At 38.9% G+C, this 21,369-nt stretch overlaps 1 protein-coding gene across 3 annotated transcripts; it reads right to left on the bottom strand.

Moving 5' to 3' along the window:
* Positions 1 to 778: 778 nt before the first annotated feature.
* Positions 779 to 19,624, bottom strand: morc3a (MORC family CW-type zinc finger 3a). Of its 3 annotated transcripts, none has more exons than XM_030124879.1 (19): positions 19,581 to 19,624; positions 17,200 to 17,272; positions 16,198 to 16,330; positions 15,831 to 16,054; positions 14,743 to 14,899; positions 13,843 to 13,987; positions 13,514 to 13,642; positions 13,218 to 13,337; positions 13,038 to 13,135; positions 11,956 to 12,060; positions 11,728 to 11,856; positions 10,443 to 10,517; positions 6,544 to 6,586; positions 6,303 to 6,350; positions 6,028 to 6,148; positions 4,394 to 4,466; positions 3,238 to 4,312; positions 1,900 to 2,102; positions 779 to 1,795 (listed from the first exon to the last, which is right to left on the bottom strand). In XM_030124879.1, the coding sequence occupies exons 1-19, from the start codon at positions 19,617 to 19,619 to the stop codon at positions 1,651 to 1,653; spliced, it is 3,135 nt and encodes a 1,044-aa protein (XP_029980739.1). In that variant the 5' UTR covers positions 19,620 to 19,624; the 3' UTR covers positions 779 to 1,650. The 3 variants fall into 3 exon arrangements, with proteins under 3 accessions (XP_029980739.1, XP_029980740.1, XP_029980741.1); XM_030124880.1 differs by having other exon boundaries at positions 3,238 to 4,309; XM_030124881.1 differs by lacking the exon at positions 6,303 to 6,350.
* Positions 19,625 to 21,369: the final 1,745 nt, after the last annotated feature.

Below are 21,369 nucleotides of genomic sequence, written 5' to 3'. Positions count from 1 at the left end.
GAAAATTTTGTAAAAACACAAGAGGAAAAAGTGCATTTAATTGATAGTTTTACAGTGAAAGAGGCTATAAAAATGTAGACAGTGGCAATTCATGACTTTTTTTTTTTTATATCATGACCCTAGAGACATGAAATTGTCTTTTTGGGTTTCCAGCTGAAACCACAGGTCTATACCCTGTGTTCAGCACAATCTGCAAAAGGACCTGAAACTGTCGGGAACTGGTCTCAATGGACGCTTTCAGTGTGGTGTTAGATGATTTAGTGACATGAGCATCTGACTGTAGATGTTTCATCTTACTTATTTATACACTGAGGTTTTTACTGCCCGTTATATGTGTTATAGCTTTTTAAATGAATTTATAGAGTATTACATACTGGAGTGTACATTTTTCATTCTTGTATGAGTGGAATCCTACAATTTCTTGTCTGTCCAAGGTAGTTATTTGTTTAAGAAAAGGAGGAACAATGCATATTAATGAACATAAAAAAAGGGAAATATTCCAGCATATAGCCTAAGGCCTAAGGTTACGTAAGAGAATAAAGTTGAATTATTTATTCAGAGGTTTCCTTACCCTTATAATATTTAGCCACTTAATCCACATTAATGTAAACTCAACAAAATAACCTCCCATGGGTATGTTTGTTGTTTCTCAGTGTACTTCATTAACATGTTACAATTTGGGTTTTTTATGTTAATTACAATTTGCTCTAGAAAAGACTTTTACATTGAGAGATCATTACAATAATAATCGTCGAAAACAAACGTGAAATGTTTTTTGAAAGACAGAACCTTCATTGTGGGAAAGGTTCTAAACTCCTCACCCTGTACGCCCAATTCTTCCACAAAATTACAGAAAACACTGTGACCTACTGTAACCTAAGTACTTTCCCAAGCCTAAGGGTAAATCCTGTCATTAATTCCTCTTCCACTGCTTCTTTACTGTTAACGAAAGCTCCTTTGACCTCTGCTGTCATCCTGACCAGCCTCCACCACTTACTTGACCTTTGTGCAGTGCAAAAGGGGAGGCATTAACAGGCTTGTGTGCATTATAGGGCAGCATTATTATGGACTCTGAAGAACCACTGAGGTCCTACTAAACCAAGTACATGACACTCGCACATCACTGTTATTATTTTTAGTTGCGTAATTTAAAATATTTTATAAAGTAACACTGAATAATTGAAATTTTGTTCCTTAATTTTCCCCAGCGTGTGACTTTTGCATTGATAAAATGAAGAAAAGACAGAAAACAGAAGGAAATACAAAAATATATTTGACAAACCTTTTTCTAATCTTGTAAGTCTACATATACATACTGTATAAATAATGGTTTCAACACACAAGGGAAAGCAGAGGATGACATAAAAGAAAAAATACATGTATTAGTGCATTAATTTATGCTTCCTGTGATTATACCATTTATATTGCTTTTTCTTCAGGAGTAACCTCAGACATTTTGCATTGGTAACATGAAAACAAATCAATTTATGTTAAAAGCACTGCATGTTTGAAACAGATACAAAGAGATTATCTGTAAGACTGCATATAAATATCTCTTAAATTACTCATAAAAAACCCCAAAAAACAATCAGTATGAAGTATTTACAATGTGTGAATTGCACATGGAGCATAAGTTCTGAACCCTGTTACCTACACTGCTGGTTGTTCGTGACTATTCAGATACTGTTCTAAGATCTCATCAATGACGTTACAATCATAATTCACTTGATCCAGTTCCAGAGCAGGCATGTAGGTCACGAGAAGGCGTCCGACGTTGTGCCGAAGCTCAACCAAACTGAAAAGGGTAAACAGAGGGACAAATAAAAAGACAATTCAAATAAACATTACTGATTTTTGTTGGTGGTTGGATGCTCATGTATGGCGTTGTCCAATAGGTACCTTCTGCATGCATCCGAACTTGAAGCTGGGCCAGAGTCAGCGCTGCCCCCTGCCTCTTCTGGATCTGTTGGTGCAGATGAATCATTGGCTTGGTGTTGAGCTCTACTTCCCTCCCCTGTGTTTTCCCTCTGCTGCTGCAAACGCAACGTGAGCTCCTCACACTTGGACGCCAGATTTGCCCTTTCCTCCTCCAGACCGTCCAACTGGTGGCATAGTAGACAGTGAAAAGAAAAAAACAATGAGGAGCATAAATAAACAACCACATACATTTATATTTAGTAAACTGAAGAGATTTGTTTAATGGTCTTGTGGGGTACCAATCTGGTTCCTGATAGTTTTTTCCACACAACATGAAATTGAAGGATACAAAAAGCTGGAACATCTGAGCTGAAATTATTGTGTGTTCAAATGGGAAGTATGAAATTCAGTGTTCAAGGTTGATTGTGGTTCATCTTTCAGAATTAGTCAAATGTTTTAAAGGAGAATTCCAATGGTAATTTTACCTTTGTGAACCTGCTATGAAATTATTTTAGTGTTTAATGTGTTACCAAAGTGGGACATTTTATTGTGCCATAAGGCTGCATTATTTTCCAAAACCTACCACAGATGTAATGATCAAACATCAGTATCGGCCAAGAAGACAACACTTTCTAATAACAGTGGCTTATGTTTGTCTGTTGTGTTATATTAAAGGTTGTTGCATAAATTTGATGATTGAAGTTGTTCTCATTCAAAGACAATAGTTGAGTTATTTTTATGATGAAGGTTTCTTTGTTTCCTTGGCACAAAGGGGGTAATAAATAATAATAAAAAACAAAAGAACATTGGAATCAATATTGTCACAATCAGAGCCTCCCTAATATTGATAAAAAACACAATAATCATTTGCTGTACTTTATTTCTGGTCAGTGGATGTACTTCAGTCTAAGGCGTGCTACATACTCTGCAAGAACAGAGAAATTTGTTCATTTTCTTGAGGTGGCAAAAACAAAGTTTGTTCTGGCCAAGACACTTCATACGTCACAAGAAATTCAAGTGCCGAACTTGCCGGGGGTCCTCCACTTTTCTGCATTAACCACGCCCACTTTGAATATCTGACCAATCGCGCAATACTTCTCGCACAACGCAGGAGAACAAAGTTCTGCCCGGACGGTGTGTCAAGAACAAGATGAACAGAAAAACTGGAATAAAATGACGTCTTGTTGCTCTCAGCCCCAGGAGCAAGAAGAAAATGTTCTGTTCTCGTCGAGTATGTAGCAGACTGAACGACCATGCACAGGGTGAAGAAGCTGGAAAACCTCCAGCCATTAAAACTCAATGCAAAGCTGGAATACAAACCTGTGATCGCAGCTCGTCCCTCTCCTTGTTTCTTTGCTCCAGCTCTTGGAGAAGACAGCCAACTTGCAGTGAAATCTCCTCAATGTCCTTTTCCTCACCTTGGACAGTGCTGGGTTTGGCCTCAGCAGCTGCCAGTAAATCCACTTTGTCCTTAATCAGGTCATTGACTTTCTGCCTGGCTTTCTCAAACAGACTTTTGTAGTCCTTCCCATCCTGCGTTTCCTCTGTCTGGGTGTGTTGGTGAGAAGCCTCCTTCTTTACATTGATTTCAGACAGCTCTTGCAGTTTGCTCTGCGTTTCTTGTAGCTGGGAGCTGAGCTGATTGACCTGTTCTTTTAAAGAGTCTCTCTCCTGGGCTGTGGCCTGCATGAGCTCCAAAAGCTGGTCTTGTTGTTGCTGTATCTCTGACACAGTGGGGTGCTGAAGTAGTGATGGGGAGGGATCTGCACGGGAATGTACAAAGTCTTCGTCATTATCCTGACGCTGTGGCGCCCCATTCTGGAAGGTCTGCTTTTCACTCTGAGTTGCACTGTGGTTCTCTTCCTTGATATCACAGACGGTGCCCACATCTGAAGATGTACCTGCTACTACTCTCTCTTCCCCTACGGTTTGATTCTTGTCCAGACTTTGCCCTGCCTTCCCCCCATCATCTTTTTCCTCCTTTATTTTTCCTCTTACTTCTGTCTGAGTGGTGGTGCTGCACACTGTTAGAGGAGATGTTCTCACATTTGCTGTCCCTGAGGAGCTAGTTCCTGCCTTGTTTGTCTCCGAGGGGGGGTCCACAGCAGCATCATCGCTGCACTCCAACAACAAATTAACAGCAGTCTCATTTTGTGTTGGTTCCTGCTTCACTTTAGCCAAACTGAAGCCAGTCTGCTTCGGCTTGAGGGTACTGCCACTCTCCACAATGAAAAGGTCATCATCGGTATCATCGTCGCTGTCTAAAGGCACTGAAGCAGTGCTCACAGGGCTCACATCCACAGATGATGCATTTGAGATGTCTCTGCTCAGCCAGCTTACTCGGGGCCTTTTGGGTGTACTTTGTGGAGTAACAGGTTGGGGTCTTTTAACTCTGCTGGGGACACAAAGGCACTGTTAATATGGTTTGCAACGAAAAAACAATGGTTTTAGTTAAGCAAACAATACACACTCATACCTCTGTGGGTCTATCCTCAGAGAGCAGACATTAGAAATAATTGGAAGACCATCACTGCTGGAGGGACTGCAGGCTGGAAAGAGGAATGACTGTTTTTAATCACAACTCACAATTTTAAAGCCCCAAGTACTTTTTTAGTGTAGAATTTTGTTTGACCCTCAAGGCTAAATCATTTTCTTTGTCTGCATTATAAACTTCACCAACTGCTTACATTTTGGGTTCAGTTGAAATTTTTTTTATTGAGCATCCAAGAAACCCTAAAGGTTGAGTTGCAAAATCCACTATATGGACAAAAGTATTGGGACACACTGATTTGAGCAAAACAGTAATGACCACTAGCATATTTTATATTGGTATAAATGTCATTGGAATAACATTTATGTTTCATCTTTAGGGTTAATTTTACACTTAGGCTTTGTATTTACTTAAAAATATCTACACTTACTGTACTGCTTGATTTAATGCCATATATGTCATACTGTGTAATAAATTTGGGTAAATGTTTATGCAACAAACAGACTTTATAATTAAACTTAAAAAAATAAATAAAAAAAGCAGGTAGAATAATAAATAAAGCTGGCGAGTAAGAGCACACTAATCAACTCTTTGTAGGATCCTGTACCCTGAAATTTCTCGCCATAATATATTTAAAAACACTGAAAATACTTTTGAATTAAGAACAAAAAACTTCCTGATTACATAAAAAGGTTTTTAACCTTAAGAATGTAAATATAAAATATAGATGTGTTTTTATGGAATGAACATAGTGATGAGTTGAAATTGTGTAGCTCTCTGTTGAATTTCAAAACAGCATTAAAATGTAAAAAACTTAAGGATTACGATGCAATGAATGATTTAAATGCAACATAATTGAGGGTTATTTTGACTTATGTATGTTCATGAATCTCTTTTGGTATTCTGGTTACTTCAAGGTTTGTAAATAAGCCTTTGGCCTCAGCTTATTCTTTTTTCAGTTACTGATTGTCAGAAAAATGTTTGTTGAAATGGTCTGTGTTCAGTAAATGAATATAACTGAAAAAAGAAAAAAAATCCATTCATTCACTTCATTTTACTCAAGGTTTAAATAATTTTTTATCATTATGGTTGTTTTAAATCTTCTTCCTGTAGATTTCTGAAACGTTTGTCACATTCTGACCATAAATAATCATTTAAAAACACAGGTAACCAATCTGATTTCTTCAAAGCTCACAGAGAAATCAGCCTTTAACCATAACAGAATAATTGATTTGAAATTTATCAGGATAATTAGAGAACAAGCAAACTTTTTTATCATGTAATATCAGTCCTACAAGACATAGTAAAAAATACTGGTTAAAATTGGGTTAGAAGAAAGTGAAAAAAAACTGGATTTATACAGTTTTAAAAATTTAAGATTCTTCAATTGGATAAAAAAAGTATGTTTTTTTTTATCCATCTAATTATTGTAAAATATTCAGCAGCACCTGTCCACATGAATATATGCTGCAAATTATTCTTTATTAGATGTCCAGTAGAAATTTCCACCCTGTCCAAATACAGAAGTACTTGGAGTAGAGCTTTTGGATTTTCCAAGGTCATGTATGCAGCATTTTTCACATGAATAGTTCTGAATTCTGGGTGAATTGGCATCTTACCAGCTTGTGAAATGGTGGATGAACTCAGTGCAGAGGATTCAGCCCTTGCAGCACCTCCTTGTACTGAATTTCTGTTAAACCCGCTTCTTGGGGTGGTGGGGGTGGAAGGGGAACACACCGTCTGATGGAAAAGAAAACATAAATACACCTGCCTTTTCTCTAATAGTATTCCTAAGCTATTCTGTAATGTATTTATTAATATGTCAGGAAGCTATCAACACATAAAAAGATTAGTAATTGTTACAATCATTGGTTAATATGACTGTTTTTCATACGCTTTGATGCGGCTGCAGTCTTCGACCTCCCTGTTGCCATCTGACTTCCTGCAGGAGAATGTAGAATAGATATGAGCAATGATGTAACATTTCTGTAATTTTTAACATTTCATAAATTCATCTCATGGACTGGACTGGACCTTTGGCAGGCCGGTTTTGGCCAGCAGACCATGTGTTTGACACCTCTATGATACATCTGTAAATGAGTTCTAACAGGTGATTTCAGTTTCTTGCTCCTCACCTGTGCTCTCATCCTCTCTGCTTTCCTTTTATCTTCCCTCTCCCTGTGGAAAACAAACAATACGTCAAGATTCACCAACAGGAATCTAATGGGTGGATGTTTTTTTTCTTCTTTTTTTAGGAAATATTCTTTACAATACTTTTATACTTTTCAGATTTTTTATTAGTCTACTTGTTCTCTAACAACATAGATATGACTAAAACATGATAAGATATTCACGGAAGTCCTATAACTAGATGCTGGGAATCCAATGAAACTAACAGGACATAAACATTAAACCTATGTATTTATTTACTGTAAAAAGTATAAAATTTCAAGTATTTTCAGAAGTCTAATGGTGCACAGATTGAGTACTGAACACAATTATTACCATTTACAAGCATTATCAACCAAAAAACAGTCACACCAAGATCAAGGCACATAATAATCCAGGAGGACACAGTCAGTCAACCCTCTCTGAGCATGTAGAAAACTGAACAACAATGGTATACATGCCTGTTACAAGGAGGAAGCTGCAAGTAGGAAGTTGGTATGAATACTGAATTGTACTAGAAACTTTTCCAAGAAAATGTCAAGATGTTCATCCATTAAGAGAAAGAGGACCAGTGAGTGAGAAAATGACCCTCAGCAGTCATTGAAAGTCAAAAAAGGAGCAAAAGGAGGTCGGATCAGTTACTGCTTACGTAACTTTACCATGTAGGTTATAATTTCACAACAATTCAGGAATACAGTCACAGGGGTGATTTAAAAAAAAAAAAAATCTCAAGCCTGAAAATTTTTCTTCAGGTTGGATCATGAGGAATGGGTTGTTGGTGGGTCTACATCCAGCAATTCACAGGTCTGCATAGGAGCAAATTAAGAAATCATAGGCTCCTGAGCAATAAGGTGGCCCCTTAACCACCCAACTCACACGGACTACACATCATGTAAAAGGGGGTCCGGGGGGCCCTCCCTCGAGAAATTGTTGAAAATCATAGCACCTATAGTGCCTTTTCATGCAATTTCAGATGGAACATACTTATTTGAGTATTGTGCAAATACAATGCAATTCTGCTCATTAATCCACCACAGGATCTGCATTAGGAAGTATGAGCTGAGCTTTCAACAGTGATGTAATAACGCTTGGTGTGGGCTTTCACTTCCCCATAAAAAGTAGGTTGGGGCCAAAACCAAAACCAAGCTCTACCATGGGGGACAGAGCCTTCTGTTCTGTTACACCTCAGCTTTGGAACAGCCTCCCGGTGGAACTGAGAGAAATGCAGAACCTGGACTCATTTAAAATTGGACTGAAAACATACCAATTTAAAAAGGCTTATAATTGTTTATGTTTATGGGTTTTTTTTTTTTCTGGGGGGGGGTGTCCTTTTCTACTGTAGGAGTCTTGAGATTCACTGAATGAAAAGTGTGTTATAAATAAAATATATTATTAAAAGAACATTAATACATATAATCTTATTTTTTCACTGCTGTTTAATTCGCATTGGACAACTAACTCTATGGGCCTGATTTACTAAGATCGCAAATAATGGGCGCAAATGTGCTTGCTCATGCTAAAATATGTGCGTGCTATTGATTTGCGTGTCAGGGGTGATCATCTAAGATTGCCTGCGTAAATGACAACAGGCGCAAAGTCTTGGAGACCGCCCTATTTAAATGAGGATTTTGCGTGCGCTACTGGTTGTTATCATGGAGATAGTGCGCTGTAAAAACTGCTCTGGGATATGCCAGCACTCATAAATATGAAGTTGTTCTTTTTCCACACAGAGGGGTGAATAGGCATTTCTCTATTGTTGTTTATCAGTGGTGAAGTGTGCTATTAGTGAAATAAATACCTTCTCTCTTTATGTTGCTCTGCATGGTGAATGTATGATGAATGAAAACTTTTAAGTCCGTGGGCATGAGAGAAAACCCTCCACATCAGTGCCTATATAGGCGGTTCAGGAGCCCAGTCACAGCACCGTGGACATTGCTGTTTGTGTGTGTGTGTGTGCACGTGCAACACAGTCTCATCCCAAGTCGTGACAAATCGACGCATGGTCAGAGCCCATAGCGGCACTATTTGACACAAAGGGTACCCCTTCCGCGTTGGATTTCGACGCAGAGTGCGGCCTGATAGAAATGCATGTAAATCCCTCAGCATCATTTACTGACGAGAGGAGACGTGTCGATGTGCGTGCGTTGCCATCCTATGGAGAGGTTAACTGACTGTTAACTGAATGTTAACTCATAGGATAAAACACAAAATGACTAAATATCATCTTAAATGCACATTTATTTCTGTGTGTTGTGCAGCGCTCGAATCCATCCTGTTCGGTTTCCCTTGTGTGCGCACGGGGGCGGGGGGGGCAGAGACAGAGACAGAGAAAGAGACGTTTCTCAGGAGTCGGTCCTGACCTACTGTGATGTACCACTGGTGGAACCGGGCGTGGGGGGCAGGTCCATAAAGTGGGGGTCATATGTCTCAAATTCTTCTTTTTTTTTTTCTTCCATCATTCCAAAAATGTTGATGTGATCAGAACAGATTGGTTCTGTGTGTTGTGCCTATGTCTCCTCCTCACCACAACTACTGCAGTCAATTTTGCGGGAAGTTAAAACCTGGATTTCAGACGTCCTAAATATAGACGCAAAATCAGCCACCGCAATCTGTTTCAGGTTTGGTAAATCACATTGCACGCGCTAAATAAATATTTGCATTTACACCTCCCAATAATTTTGCACGTTCTGGCAGAAACGCCCATATTGCATATTCATCAGGGCAAACACGCTAAATGGGTTGCGCGAGCTGTTTTGCCCATCTGAGAGGCGCAAACCTCGGTGCGCCCTGTTAGTAGATAAGCTTAAACGTGTTGTTGCGTGCTCAGTCAAGTTTGCGCACGTTTTTACACGCTCAAACCTTTAGTAAATTAGGCCCTATATCTAGAACCATTCTGAACAAAATTAACACATTTTTAAATTGTGCAAGACCGTTTTTGAACATGTCTTTTGGCAGAGCCAGACTTCAGATTACACTTCAGACTTCAGTTTTACGGCCGTATGGTTTTTGTGTACTAGACTTCCGGTACGGCACGGACCGCAACCCCCCTGCTCTTAAGATTCATCTCCCCCCGGTGCCCCTCTCTTGATTCATTGAGAGTCCTCTGGGTAACCAACTGAACCGCATCACTACAGACATATCACAACAGATCATAAGGCAGTAATAATACTCCATCTGACGCACACACAGCAGCTCTATGGCTAGGGTCAGCTTCATGCGATGAAAGTACTTTTTTATCGCTCATCGCATATTTTAATGTGTGCGAGCATAATGTACACAAACAAACACCCCTTTGTCTTAATTATTTGAACTAACTGCCGTTCGGCTTTCCATCCATTCCCACCTCCTCTATCCACACCCAACGCCATTTATTTTTCAGTCCACTATCAGCCTGCAGGACGTCTTCATCTGTTTGCCTTCCATCTCTATGAGTGTCACCACGTACAGTTGGCTATTCTGAACATGCTGTCTCCAAACCAGTTTGTTCATCTCCACAAGACCCGCCCCCTCTCCACTACTGATTGGCTAGTAGCTGTAACTGAACTTCTCGGGAGCAAAAGCCATTGGTTGAGAGCGAGAGGTTTATCAAAGCCAAGGTTGGAGCCCTTGATATTGTTCTGGCTCTGATCTTTTTGCACGCACGAAATCCTATCACCCATCTATTTAATACTCTTTTGATGATTTAATTGGGTTCCTTTTATCTAATTTTTAGGACTTGTGTGAAAAATGTGATCATGTTTTAGGTCATACTGGTGCACAAAAAGAAAATTATTTCAAGATTTCAACTGCTACTCTAACAACTCAAGTATTGTTGAGTTTTCTGGGCTAAAATGATACCAGTGTTATCAAAGGAAATGGAACTTACTGTTTTTTGTATGTCTTGCTGTATGAGGGCAAGTCATCATCAGAGTCCTCAGCTTCCTGCTCCACCTTGCAACTCCTGCAAGTGCAAAGAATAAAGATTAAAGTAGGTCCAAGCTAGATCAGGTTGGTCTATTTGAGAGGGAGGACTGGGGTTCTCTGTCTAGGCTGCTGTCATCAGGACCAGGACAAGAAGCAGAAAATGGATGGATATCTGTTCACGACGGTTAGGATTACTGCTGCTGTGTGGGAAGGAGCCTGTGATGTTTACAACATAATCTGCTAATTTAACCTGACGTGCTAGTAGCTGCCGCATCACTTTAATGTTCGTTTACTGTAGAAAATGAGGACACTTTGGTTTGTATTAGACAAAGCCCTTGACATTGCATTGTGGATTAATCACACTGGCATTCATCAACTGCCAGGGAGAGGAGATAAACATGTCCTCCAGCTGTTATTCTGTCACATTCACCACATAAAACGAAGAGGATGAGTGTCTATAGCCGTGTCTGATGGAGAGGGTCGTCACAGTGCAGCTCTGTGACAGGTTTTAATGTTAATCCACATAGTAATGTTTCTGTAGTGTTTTCCATCATGCCTGACCTGTTGCAAAGACATTTTACTTAATGTCTGTTACCTTTACAGGGTGCTTGCTCTTTATCCAAATAAAAAATTCCAGACTTTTTCAAAACTGCTACTACTCCCCCCCAACTCCCACCCCAGACCTTGACTTTATGTACTTTTATACTTGTATGCCTACTTTTTTGGTTGAGATTGTACCTGTTGTGTGTAGTAGAAAAGTTCATTTTAATAAATGTATGAATGAATGAATGCATAATTTGTAATAAATTATGTTTTACTGACAGAAATGTTTACAAAACATAGGAAAATCACAAAAGTGCATGGATATCATACAAACAAGTCACTAGACTCATTCCAGAACCAACCGGTTACTGAAATCATATCAAGCTTTTTAAATGCTTTCTTCATGTATTTTTTATTCTTAACATCATGTGCCTTTGAGCATATTCTAAAATTCAACTATGAGAAGCTTTTTTCCCATACTTTATTTAGACTTTCACATAAAATGCCATACTATTTAAGACTTTCAAGACCTGCGCAAGCATCCTGCTTTAGTGTTTAGCATGTTCATTGTGTTGTTTTTCCTGATGATTTTACATTTACTTTGATCATGTTCATTTAAAAATAAAATACATGCAAATTTTCTGCCTTTAAAGAGAGGATTACTCGATTACTTGTTTGACTTTCTTTACTTGATTTCTGTTTACCTGAATTGTGGATCAGGATTGAAGTGGCAGAACCATTTGTCTGGCAGCTTGCTAACGTCGATCCCATCAGGAAGTTTGCGCCACTGCAAACAGTCATCACACTGCACCCAGTTCTGATCTGGTCGTTTTCTGCAGACACACACACAGTGATTGGATCAGTGGACATCAGGAGTGAAAAAAGTGAAAAATACATGTATGATATATAGATATGTGTGTGTAGAACCTAACATGTCATCTTCCACTGGTATGCTGTGTGGATTTTCAGTGCTTCTTCGGTAGCGGATCTCATTCCAGTACTCCTCCAGTTTGATCCCCAGGTTGTTCATAGTTTTTCTGAAACAAGTAAAGCATTTACACATTTCCATTTTTTGTTTAAAATGCTTTGATTGCAATGTTTAAAGAGTAACATAAAATGCACACACTTCAAAACCCTCGGCCTTCAGTCATCGGCAAAGTTTTTGTACAGATGGACGGATGGATGATGTGCCGATGACACCCCTTATTTTAAGAGTGAGATCACTTACACAATTTCTACATTTAAAAAGTTACCACAGTAAACTGTATTGAATTTGCACAGTAAAATGTATTTAGTTGATATTTTCCTATTATGGCAATTTTTCCAGTGGCTACACTTATATTCCACTTTTAAGTAATCAAGCCAAGAAAAATGTGCTTAATGTCTTGGCATGTTTTTTGCTTAATAAAATGACAATCTGGTTATATTCAGGAATATTTGGCTTTTTTTGACCGAATGTATTGTCTTTACTACCAATTTAGTAAATAATATGATGATAAAAACATGATTAAATACATAATTCAAAGCAATTAACTCTTTCCCAGCCACTGACAAGATATTCTGTCAATCCGCGTTTTCACTGCTACACTGTGGTTAGTGCTGTTGTGGACCATGTGAATTATTCTCCTTAGCCCAAAATGAAATAAACAAACAAACAAAGAAGCTGCTCTTCCCGGAAAAATGAAGGACCGGTTACAAAGTTTTCAAACGTGAATCACCTGTATCCCATAGCAACGAATACAGCACCATTCACTTTCACTTTTACTATTTGCAGTTGGTAAATGCTGGCCATGCAGAAAACATATGCAGTTTCAGAAGCCTTGAAAGGTGATTATAGACAGAGACTGCGACAATTCGATGTATGATGAGCCTTCAGAACAACTTTTTAGAGACAGCGAGGAAGAATTGGAGGTGAGGGAGATGACCACGGGAAAAGAGAGGGACACGGGACAGACACGGAGATGAGGGAGACAGACAGCAAAACCCTCTGGTGGGGAAACAGTTAAGAAAATACCTGTACTTATCAGTCTCGATAAAGCTCTGTTTATTGTGTGTCGGATCCAGGAAGTTGCATTCTATGACCCCTATGACACCGACACCTTTGTTGTTTGCCTACAACAAGAAACAGACATCAGGTGATACAGTCTGAAAACACAAGATAAACAAAACATGAATAAAATCCACACAAACTCACCTTGAGCTGGCAGCCGACGCGTTCATAGGCTTTGATGAGCCGATTCTTGTGATACATCATAATCCCATAGTGGTCTTTACTTTTGGTGTTATAACCAAAAATGATGGGAATGCGTTTGTTCTTATGGACAGGTTAAGGAAAACTCAAGAGGCGGGCAGTTTGTTTCTGTGCATGTTAAATGCTCACTTACATTTGTAAACACTCAACATTTAACAACAGCAAGTGAGACAGTAAGATAACTAAGTAACACAGTGGGATAAGACAAAGCAGACAGAGAACAGGTGATTAAAGGATACAAGGAAATTGGGTTTATAGTGGTCCTTTCGTATGTAGGCCAGATTCTTAGCCACGAGTTGAGACTTCACCTTCACACCACGTATCACGATTTGCATCCGTGGCTTCAAGTACAGAATGCTGCAATATGCCTACAACCATGAAAAGATATTTGTAAATTTATTTCTATGTGCAAATAAAAAGTGTAAATACAGAAAACCCACAGAAAATGGAACTGGATTTGGCTTAAATAATTTGTAACACTGGCATGATACAAATATGACAATGTTTGCAATCAGTGAAAAAGTCTGTACACTTTTTTGAATTGATGTATATTATCATTCCTCCTTACCCGCAGTGAATACACCGTCTCAGGGACATATGATGAGATCCTCTCTGGATGTTGAGAACTGTCATTCAATGCCATGTAGATATCGGATGGAATTCTGATATCGTAACGGTCCCTCTGAAAATCAAACTCCAGCTGATCTTCTGTCCTGTTACACAGAATATGAAGTGTTAAAATGAAATTGTATTTACTAGAAAAAGACCACATTGGATATATTTAAGTGTCATGGAAATGTCATACTGTGGATATTCTCAAGGCTTTTCCAGTTCAGACATGTGGGAAATGGAAATATTGTGATTTCATGAGGATTCTTTGGATGAGTATAAAGTGGAATCTGAAAATTAGGCTAAATTGCGTGTTTTACTTCATATTGTGACACATTGCCCTTTTTATGCTCAGCTGAAATAAACACAAATAAATACTCTATGGCAGAGATGGATACCCCAAAGAAAAGTCCGCTTTTCTGACCAGAAGGATAAATTCAGCTGTGGTTAAACACTTTTAAACAGGACGCAAACCTGTTGATATATGGAAAGATAAAAAAACTGACCCTTTGGAGAAGAATAACAGAAAAACTCTACTTTGAATGGGAGTATGCACAGCTGTATGTACACAGGAAAACTAGTGGAAAATAAATTTTTAACTGTCAAGTAAACAGTAATTTTTTTTTTCAGTATATGGGCAAAAATCTAAACATTATTATTATTACTACTATTATTACTATTATTATGTGCATGTAAACATACCTTGCAATACTTTAATGATTACTGGTTCAAAAGGTTCAGACTTTGTTACTTAAGGCAATATTTTAAAGCTATAAATCCTGCTTCACTGTACAAACAGGGGTAAGCACAGGATACTACTTATATTTAACAATAATAGTGGATAAGAGTCGAGACAGACCTACGGAGGTTCCAGATGATGATCCGTGTGCCAGTACTCCCATTGGACCAGGAAGAACCAATGGTGTTGACCTCGGTGAGCAGAGCTGCTTCTGTCTTGAAGGGGGAATAACGGAGGATGTCCTGCAGACTGGCTCTGTGCTCCTCACTTACATAGAGTAAAACTGAAGTCAAGGGTAACTTAGGACACAGTAGGACAAATGCTTATGAAAGGCTCCAATTACATCTGGGATGAAATAGCCTTATGAGCTGATTACAAAATTCACCAAATTCATCAGGAGAACATATTTCAGTTACCTTAAATGTTTAACTACAGTAAAAATGTGGACCCCACTGACTAGTTATCTTTATTGTTGCTGCTCAAAACCAGTCCCATGGGGACCCTGGACTGTCTATCTCTGATATAGTGAAAAGATTAATATCTACAGGTTTAAAGTCTTGATCCTTGCATGTAAAGTGGTTATAACAAAGAACTATTGGAATTATTGGAAATAATCAGATATAATCAATTACAAAAGCAATGAGAGATTTTCTTGTGATCAGATAAGCAGAATTGAGGAAAGAGGTTTTGTTTTTTTTTTTTCCACCTGACAGTTTCGGCTGTAGCTTCAGTCTTCATCAGAGCTGTCAATCACTTCCTGATGTGACATGTCTGTTTTCAGATGTGATTTTAAGCACGTCACACCAGGAAGTGATTGACAGCTCTGATGAAGACTGAAGCTATAGCCGAAAGTATCAGATGGAAAAAAACAAAACAAAACCTCTTTCCTCAATTCTGCTTATCTGATCACAAGAAAATCTCTCATTGCTTTTGGAATGGAAAACATGATGAACATAATCAATCAATTACAAAAGCAGACTCTTATCTTAGGAATAAAGCAGAGACATTCCATCAAAGAAGTGAACTTCATTCAGGGCCAGGAACCTTATTATAAGAAACAATAAGCAGTCTTTACATGTATAAAACAATATACTTACTGCCAATTAAGCACTTAAACTTTTATATTTGACCTTTTGTGATTTCAATCAAACATGAAAACACTCTATGGACATGATGCCATATGTGTCACTATGGTAGATAAAGGATATTCGTCTCATCTCTCTGTTCCAAGCAGACGATAGGAACAATAATTTGCGTTGCACCAATCTCTTCCAAGTAGGTCTGAGAGAGCATCCCAACGCACTGGGCAGTCTTGGACTTGGAGAAAACAATTGCATCTTTGCCAAGACGCATAGACCCAGATTTGAATCCGTTTCCATAGATACCAATTGGCTCCAGACCGTTTACAGCAATCTTGTCACTGTAACCAAAGCTAGAGAGGAAATATGCAAATAATCAGTGAGTATGAGACACAGCTGAAGTTCCTCCACCACGGAACAAATAGAGGTTAACGCCCATCAGAAAAATGTATAAATCAGTGTCTAAAAGATAATCTCCCTGTCCATGTGTCTGTACCTGAGCATCTTGTGCATAGTTTTATATTCCAGTCCGTTGCCATTATCCATAAAGGTGAGACATTCTTGGGAATTGACAAAAGTTTTATCAATCCAGAACTGTTTGGCACTGACATCAGGATCATAGGCATTGTCTGTAGAGAAAAAAAAAACATTTTTAAAACATTAATACCCCATGGAAATCTTTGAGGCCCTTAAGAAGTGCAATGACACCCAAATTTAGTCAAACTTTTGTACTAGGTTTATTTTAGGTGCAGGTTGCCCCAGATGCCTGCAGTGTCCATATCAAACAGGTGCACCAGGCTGGAAAGTAGGCTAAAAGGTAAGTTTTTGTGTCATTTCTAAATGTTTGCACATCGCTGAATATAAGGAACTTGAGGAAAGAGCATTTTTCAGGTAAATCTAGCCATTCAATTAAAAAGGACTTTTTACAAAGTACAATGAGTTAAGACAAAATAAGAGACAATGCTTATCATGATGTCTGGCTTTATCTCTGTTAATAAGCTTTTGCATGTTATTGAGAAAAGATGTATCCTTTTCATTAAAACTGCAATGTAGGCCATTAAGTTGGAATAATGTTGCTTTCCAAAAAATTCCTCTTTTCATTCCATTTATACCTGACCAGGTGCAATGATTATAGACTGATTCCCAGTTACATTTTATCAAGAATAAATCACAATGTCACAATCATTTCATTAGAAGAGGTAAAACTATTTTACACCAACTTCATGGGCAACAGTGTATACCCACTAAAATATGTATGACATTCAAGCCGACAAAGATGTTATAAATTTTGCTTATGTGTTCTTTAATACACAGAAAACTCATCCTGACATTTGTTTTCTATTGGTTTTCTATTCTATTCTATTGGTTATTTGTTTGTATTGAAACAAGTAGAGCACGCAGATTTGCTTTAGGAATTGTAACCAAAACTAGAAACTGAATGACTAAATGAAACTTAAGGTCTTCAACGGTTATATGAAATCATGTGATGATGACTCACCTATGAGCTCAGCTATGGCACTGAAAGGCCAGGTGTGGCTGGTAGAATTAGTATGAAGAAACTTGGGACACAACTGTGAAGACAAAATGAACATTTATACAGTTGCTACGCATGTGGTTTTCTTTTGAAAGAAACATTACAGATTTCAGTCCAGCTCTGGTCAAATCTACTGTAACTATGTTTTCTTGACTTTCACCTCACATATAAACTGTAAGTCTTAAGGTTAGAGAATAGGATGATCTTAAAGGGGTCATATTTTGTTAAACCCACTTTTATTAGTCTTTGGTACATTTATTTGTGTATTTAGGGACCCTAATAATTCATAAAGTTCGAATTTGAACCCTCCAGGTGCTGCAAAGCTATCTTTAGATTCATTTTGGCAAAAATCGAGTAGATTTCTACAACCCGTTTTAATTCCTGCTTAATTTGTTACATCTATAACTAGTTATGTCATGACATTTGCACATATAAGGTCAAGATGTCCGATGAACATTTCTTTGAGTACGCCATAATTGTCTATCAGCAGCAGCAGTTGTTGCTGATACTGAAAATATGTCCAAACTTCAAGCCGATTACCTAAAATGTTCAGTTGTTGGTTGAACAGGACAGAGCAGCACAGTTAACAACCTGGAAGGAGTGGGGTGTGAAGTGGCTCATGTGCATTTAAAGGGCCAGTGCTCAAAACAACCTTTCTGGTGTCATTACTCTGAGATAGGGTTGAAGATGGACCTGTGGATTTTAATTAATGAAGAATTCAGACCCAAGCATAGCGTTTATAGTTTATGTAGACAACCAGCAAATGTTTTAAAATGCATAATTCCATTTAAAAAAAAAAAAAAAGCAAAATATCACTCCTTTAAATGGGGGATCCGCTGATTGTGAAATTCTGGCTGTTGTTTTTATCGTTACTTGAGGGTCAGTTCAAATGGTGACACAGTTAAATGTTTTGTGTTCAATGGGCTCTAACTTTGTACATATATAACCTATATTAATGTGTGTTACATATTTCAGTAGGTATTTGTAAGTACTTAAACATAGTAAGGATGCTGAATGCATAAAATTAAATTTGAAAAAAATGTTTTAAAATGTGCTCTGCGACACGGTTACATCAAAATGTCACTGATTTTGACAGGGTTTATGCCAAAGTGCTTAACATATGCGGTTCCCACAGGAAATTCACTTACATTTGCCTATGATGTGTTAAATAGCATATTAAGCTACACTGATGTCAACATTTAGGAAAAGATGTTGGAAACTTTTGGACTTATTTACACAGATTTAAAGCAACACGGTTTCAATTCTCGATCCTATTATAATGGAAGGACCAATGTGTCTAGAAAACAAGTCAAATATTTTAAATAAATTTTTATTCTACATCACAGTTATTTTATATACAAAATATTTACATAATTGCAACATGTTAGCAACGTAATCCAGTCATAGATATGCATGTTCCCTTGACCTGACTTTTATTCTGCATGCTGTGTCTGGGAAGTGCAGAAATGTCCATTCTGAAAAAACTGCGCTTTTTCAACAGGACAGTTCTCAACATATGACCTGAAATCATTTAAATGTATGGAAAATCCCAAATAAACATCAGCCACTCCCATCATTACCATTTTATTTGCCTTTGTCAGTCAAAAAATTGGTATGGGACGATACAAGTGTTTGGCTGATGCATCTGTGCATCCCTATTATTAACAGATAAACCTCAGTCTGAACTGCCAAATCCAACCATTTGTTAGAGCTGATACTTCACATTTACAAAGAAGAAAAGACATTGCTCTCTTACTTTTAAGCACAGAAAAGGTAATGAAGAAGAAGCAGATAAGGAAGACGATGAAGCAAAATAAGAAACAGCAGCAGAAGACATAAGAAGACACAGAAGAAGAAATACAAGAAGGAAAGGCAGAAGAAGAATGTCAAAAAGTTTAGACAATTCTCTTCTGAACTCATTATAACTCTGTTTTCGCATTTTCGCAGATACTTTAAAGACATGATCAATCAAAATATCGTTATTTTTGTCCCCTAAAACACGCGACAATACGACAGTCTTCGTGTCTGTGCAAGAAAAAGTGTTGTTAACAAGGATGCTAAAAGCTACAATCTACAGCACTAATCGAAAAACTGCTTTAACGTCCGTTTTTTGGGGCTGCAGATACAGTTACGGACAAAGGAGGCTCCCCTGACCCCAGAAACGCCTCTAGAATCGAGGTTCGTCAGTCTGACACATTGTTTTTCTGGTTGTATTCGACTTCTCATGCGCATATCGCTCACTTAACCACCGTCGAACCGTTATCTTGGTATCACTTCACTCTTGTTACTTGGAATTAAATTACAAGCGTTTGCAACAGCCTTAATGTAGATAAAATATTACTTACTGTGCTGAGTGGCACTCCGCGATCAGTTGGTGCCGCCATCTTTGAATAAATATGAATGTCCCGGAAGCAGCGTACCGGAACATGAAACCACGCGCAGGTCAGATCTGACCAACATTTAATGATTATTTAATCATTAAAAGCATATGTTTGTCTCTTGAGTCTCTTAAAAATACGTTTTACTTGTATTTCTTCTATTAATTATGCATTTTAATGTCAATTAAAATACTAACATAAAGTTGGCAGTAGATTGGCAGATTGGGACTTTGGCCGTCAATAGCGAACAAACGAAAGGACCACAAAGCACATATGTTACCTTGTTGTGATCTTGGTTATACTGGCAACATACTACAACATCATTTCAGCCGAAATGACCCGCATTTCGTTACATCAAATAGCAATTGCTTTCTCCAGCAGGACCGTCTACAAAGTGCTCAAACGCAAATAGTAGGAAATAAGCTTTTGCTGAAGGAGGGACATTTTAATTATTTCTTGCTCAATAGCTCCACCCACAAAGGGGAAGGAGCTTCCATACTCACAGCCCATGACAAGGACACCTCCCTCTTCCTACTACAACCATTAGTTTAAAGAAATATAGTTTTGCTAAAGGAAGAGGAACTTTTTAAATATTTCTTTTTTAATAGCTCCGCCCATAAAAGGGGAGGCGCTTCCATACTCAAAGCCCATGACAAGGACACCTCATTGGCTGACGTTCTGTGACGGTGCGCTCTCATTGGCTGACGTTCAGTGACGCTGTGCTCTCATTGGCTGACGTTCAGTGACGCTGTGCTCTCATTGGCTGACGTTCTGTGATGCTGCGCTGTAATTGGTTGACGTTCTGTGACGCTGCGCTGTAATTGGTTGACGTTCTGTGACACTGAGCTCTCATTGGCTGGCGTTCTGTGACGCTGCGCTCCCATTGGCTGACATTCTGTGACACTGCGCTCCCATTGGCTGGCGTTCTGTGACGCTGCGCTCTCATTGGTTGACGTTCTGTGACATTCCGCTCTCATTGGCTGGCGTTCTGTGACGCTGCGCTCCCATTGGCTGGCGTTCTGTGACATTCCGCTCCCATTGGCTGACGTTCTGTGACTGCGCGCTCTCATTGGCTGGTGTTCTGTGACGCTGCGCTCCCATTGGCTGACGTTCTGTGACGCTGCGCTCTCATTGGCTGGCGTTCTGTGACGCTGCGCTCCCATTGGCTGGCGTTCCGTCCATAACTTTTTGAGTTATCTTGCTAACAAACAAACACGCAAAGAAACAAACAAACACGCACGCACACAAAGCAAAGCGATCACAGTACCTCCTGGCGGAGGTAACAATGAACACACCGGCACGTCATCCTACTGCCACAACAGCACATCCACCACCAGAACCAGAACCAACCAGACCAACCCTGGACTCATCAATGCCAATCCTGCCCGGGAGGACATTAAGCAACAACCATAGAAAGAGACAAGGACCCACAAGTCACTGGGTGATAAATGCATTTTATGTAGTCTTCATGTCTGTGACAACATTTATTAGTCGGTCCAGTCGCTCATTGACTCCGCCGATTGTCCTCATGATGTCCTCTTGTGACCCGGGTCAGCACGGACCCAAGATGGTCGGACGGGCATCAGCAGCTGGCTGTTGGACCGGAGGACCGGCTAACGCTGGGGAGGCAACAGAAGCCTCTGTGACAGGAGGAGGATACTGCGACTCACCGTCTTCTGCCTCATTGTTGGAAAATAATAATTTGAGTGATTAAACATGAGTCACAGTTATTAGGGCCTTTCCCCAGACCCAGGAA

This window comes from Sphaeramia orbicularis, chromosome 21 (assembly GCF_902148855.1).
Source record: "Sphaeramia orbicularis chromosome 21, fSphaOr1.1, whole genome shotgun sequence".
NCBI lineage: Eukaryota > Metazoa > Chordata > Actinopteri > Kurtiformes > Apogonidae > Sphaeramia > Sphaeramia orbicularis.
The sequence above is the reverse complement of the archived record's forward strand: the minus strand, read 5'-3'. Positions and strand labels throughout refer to the sequence as shown.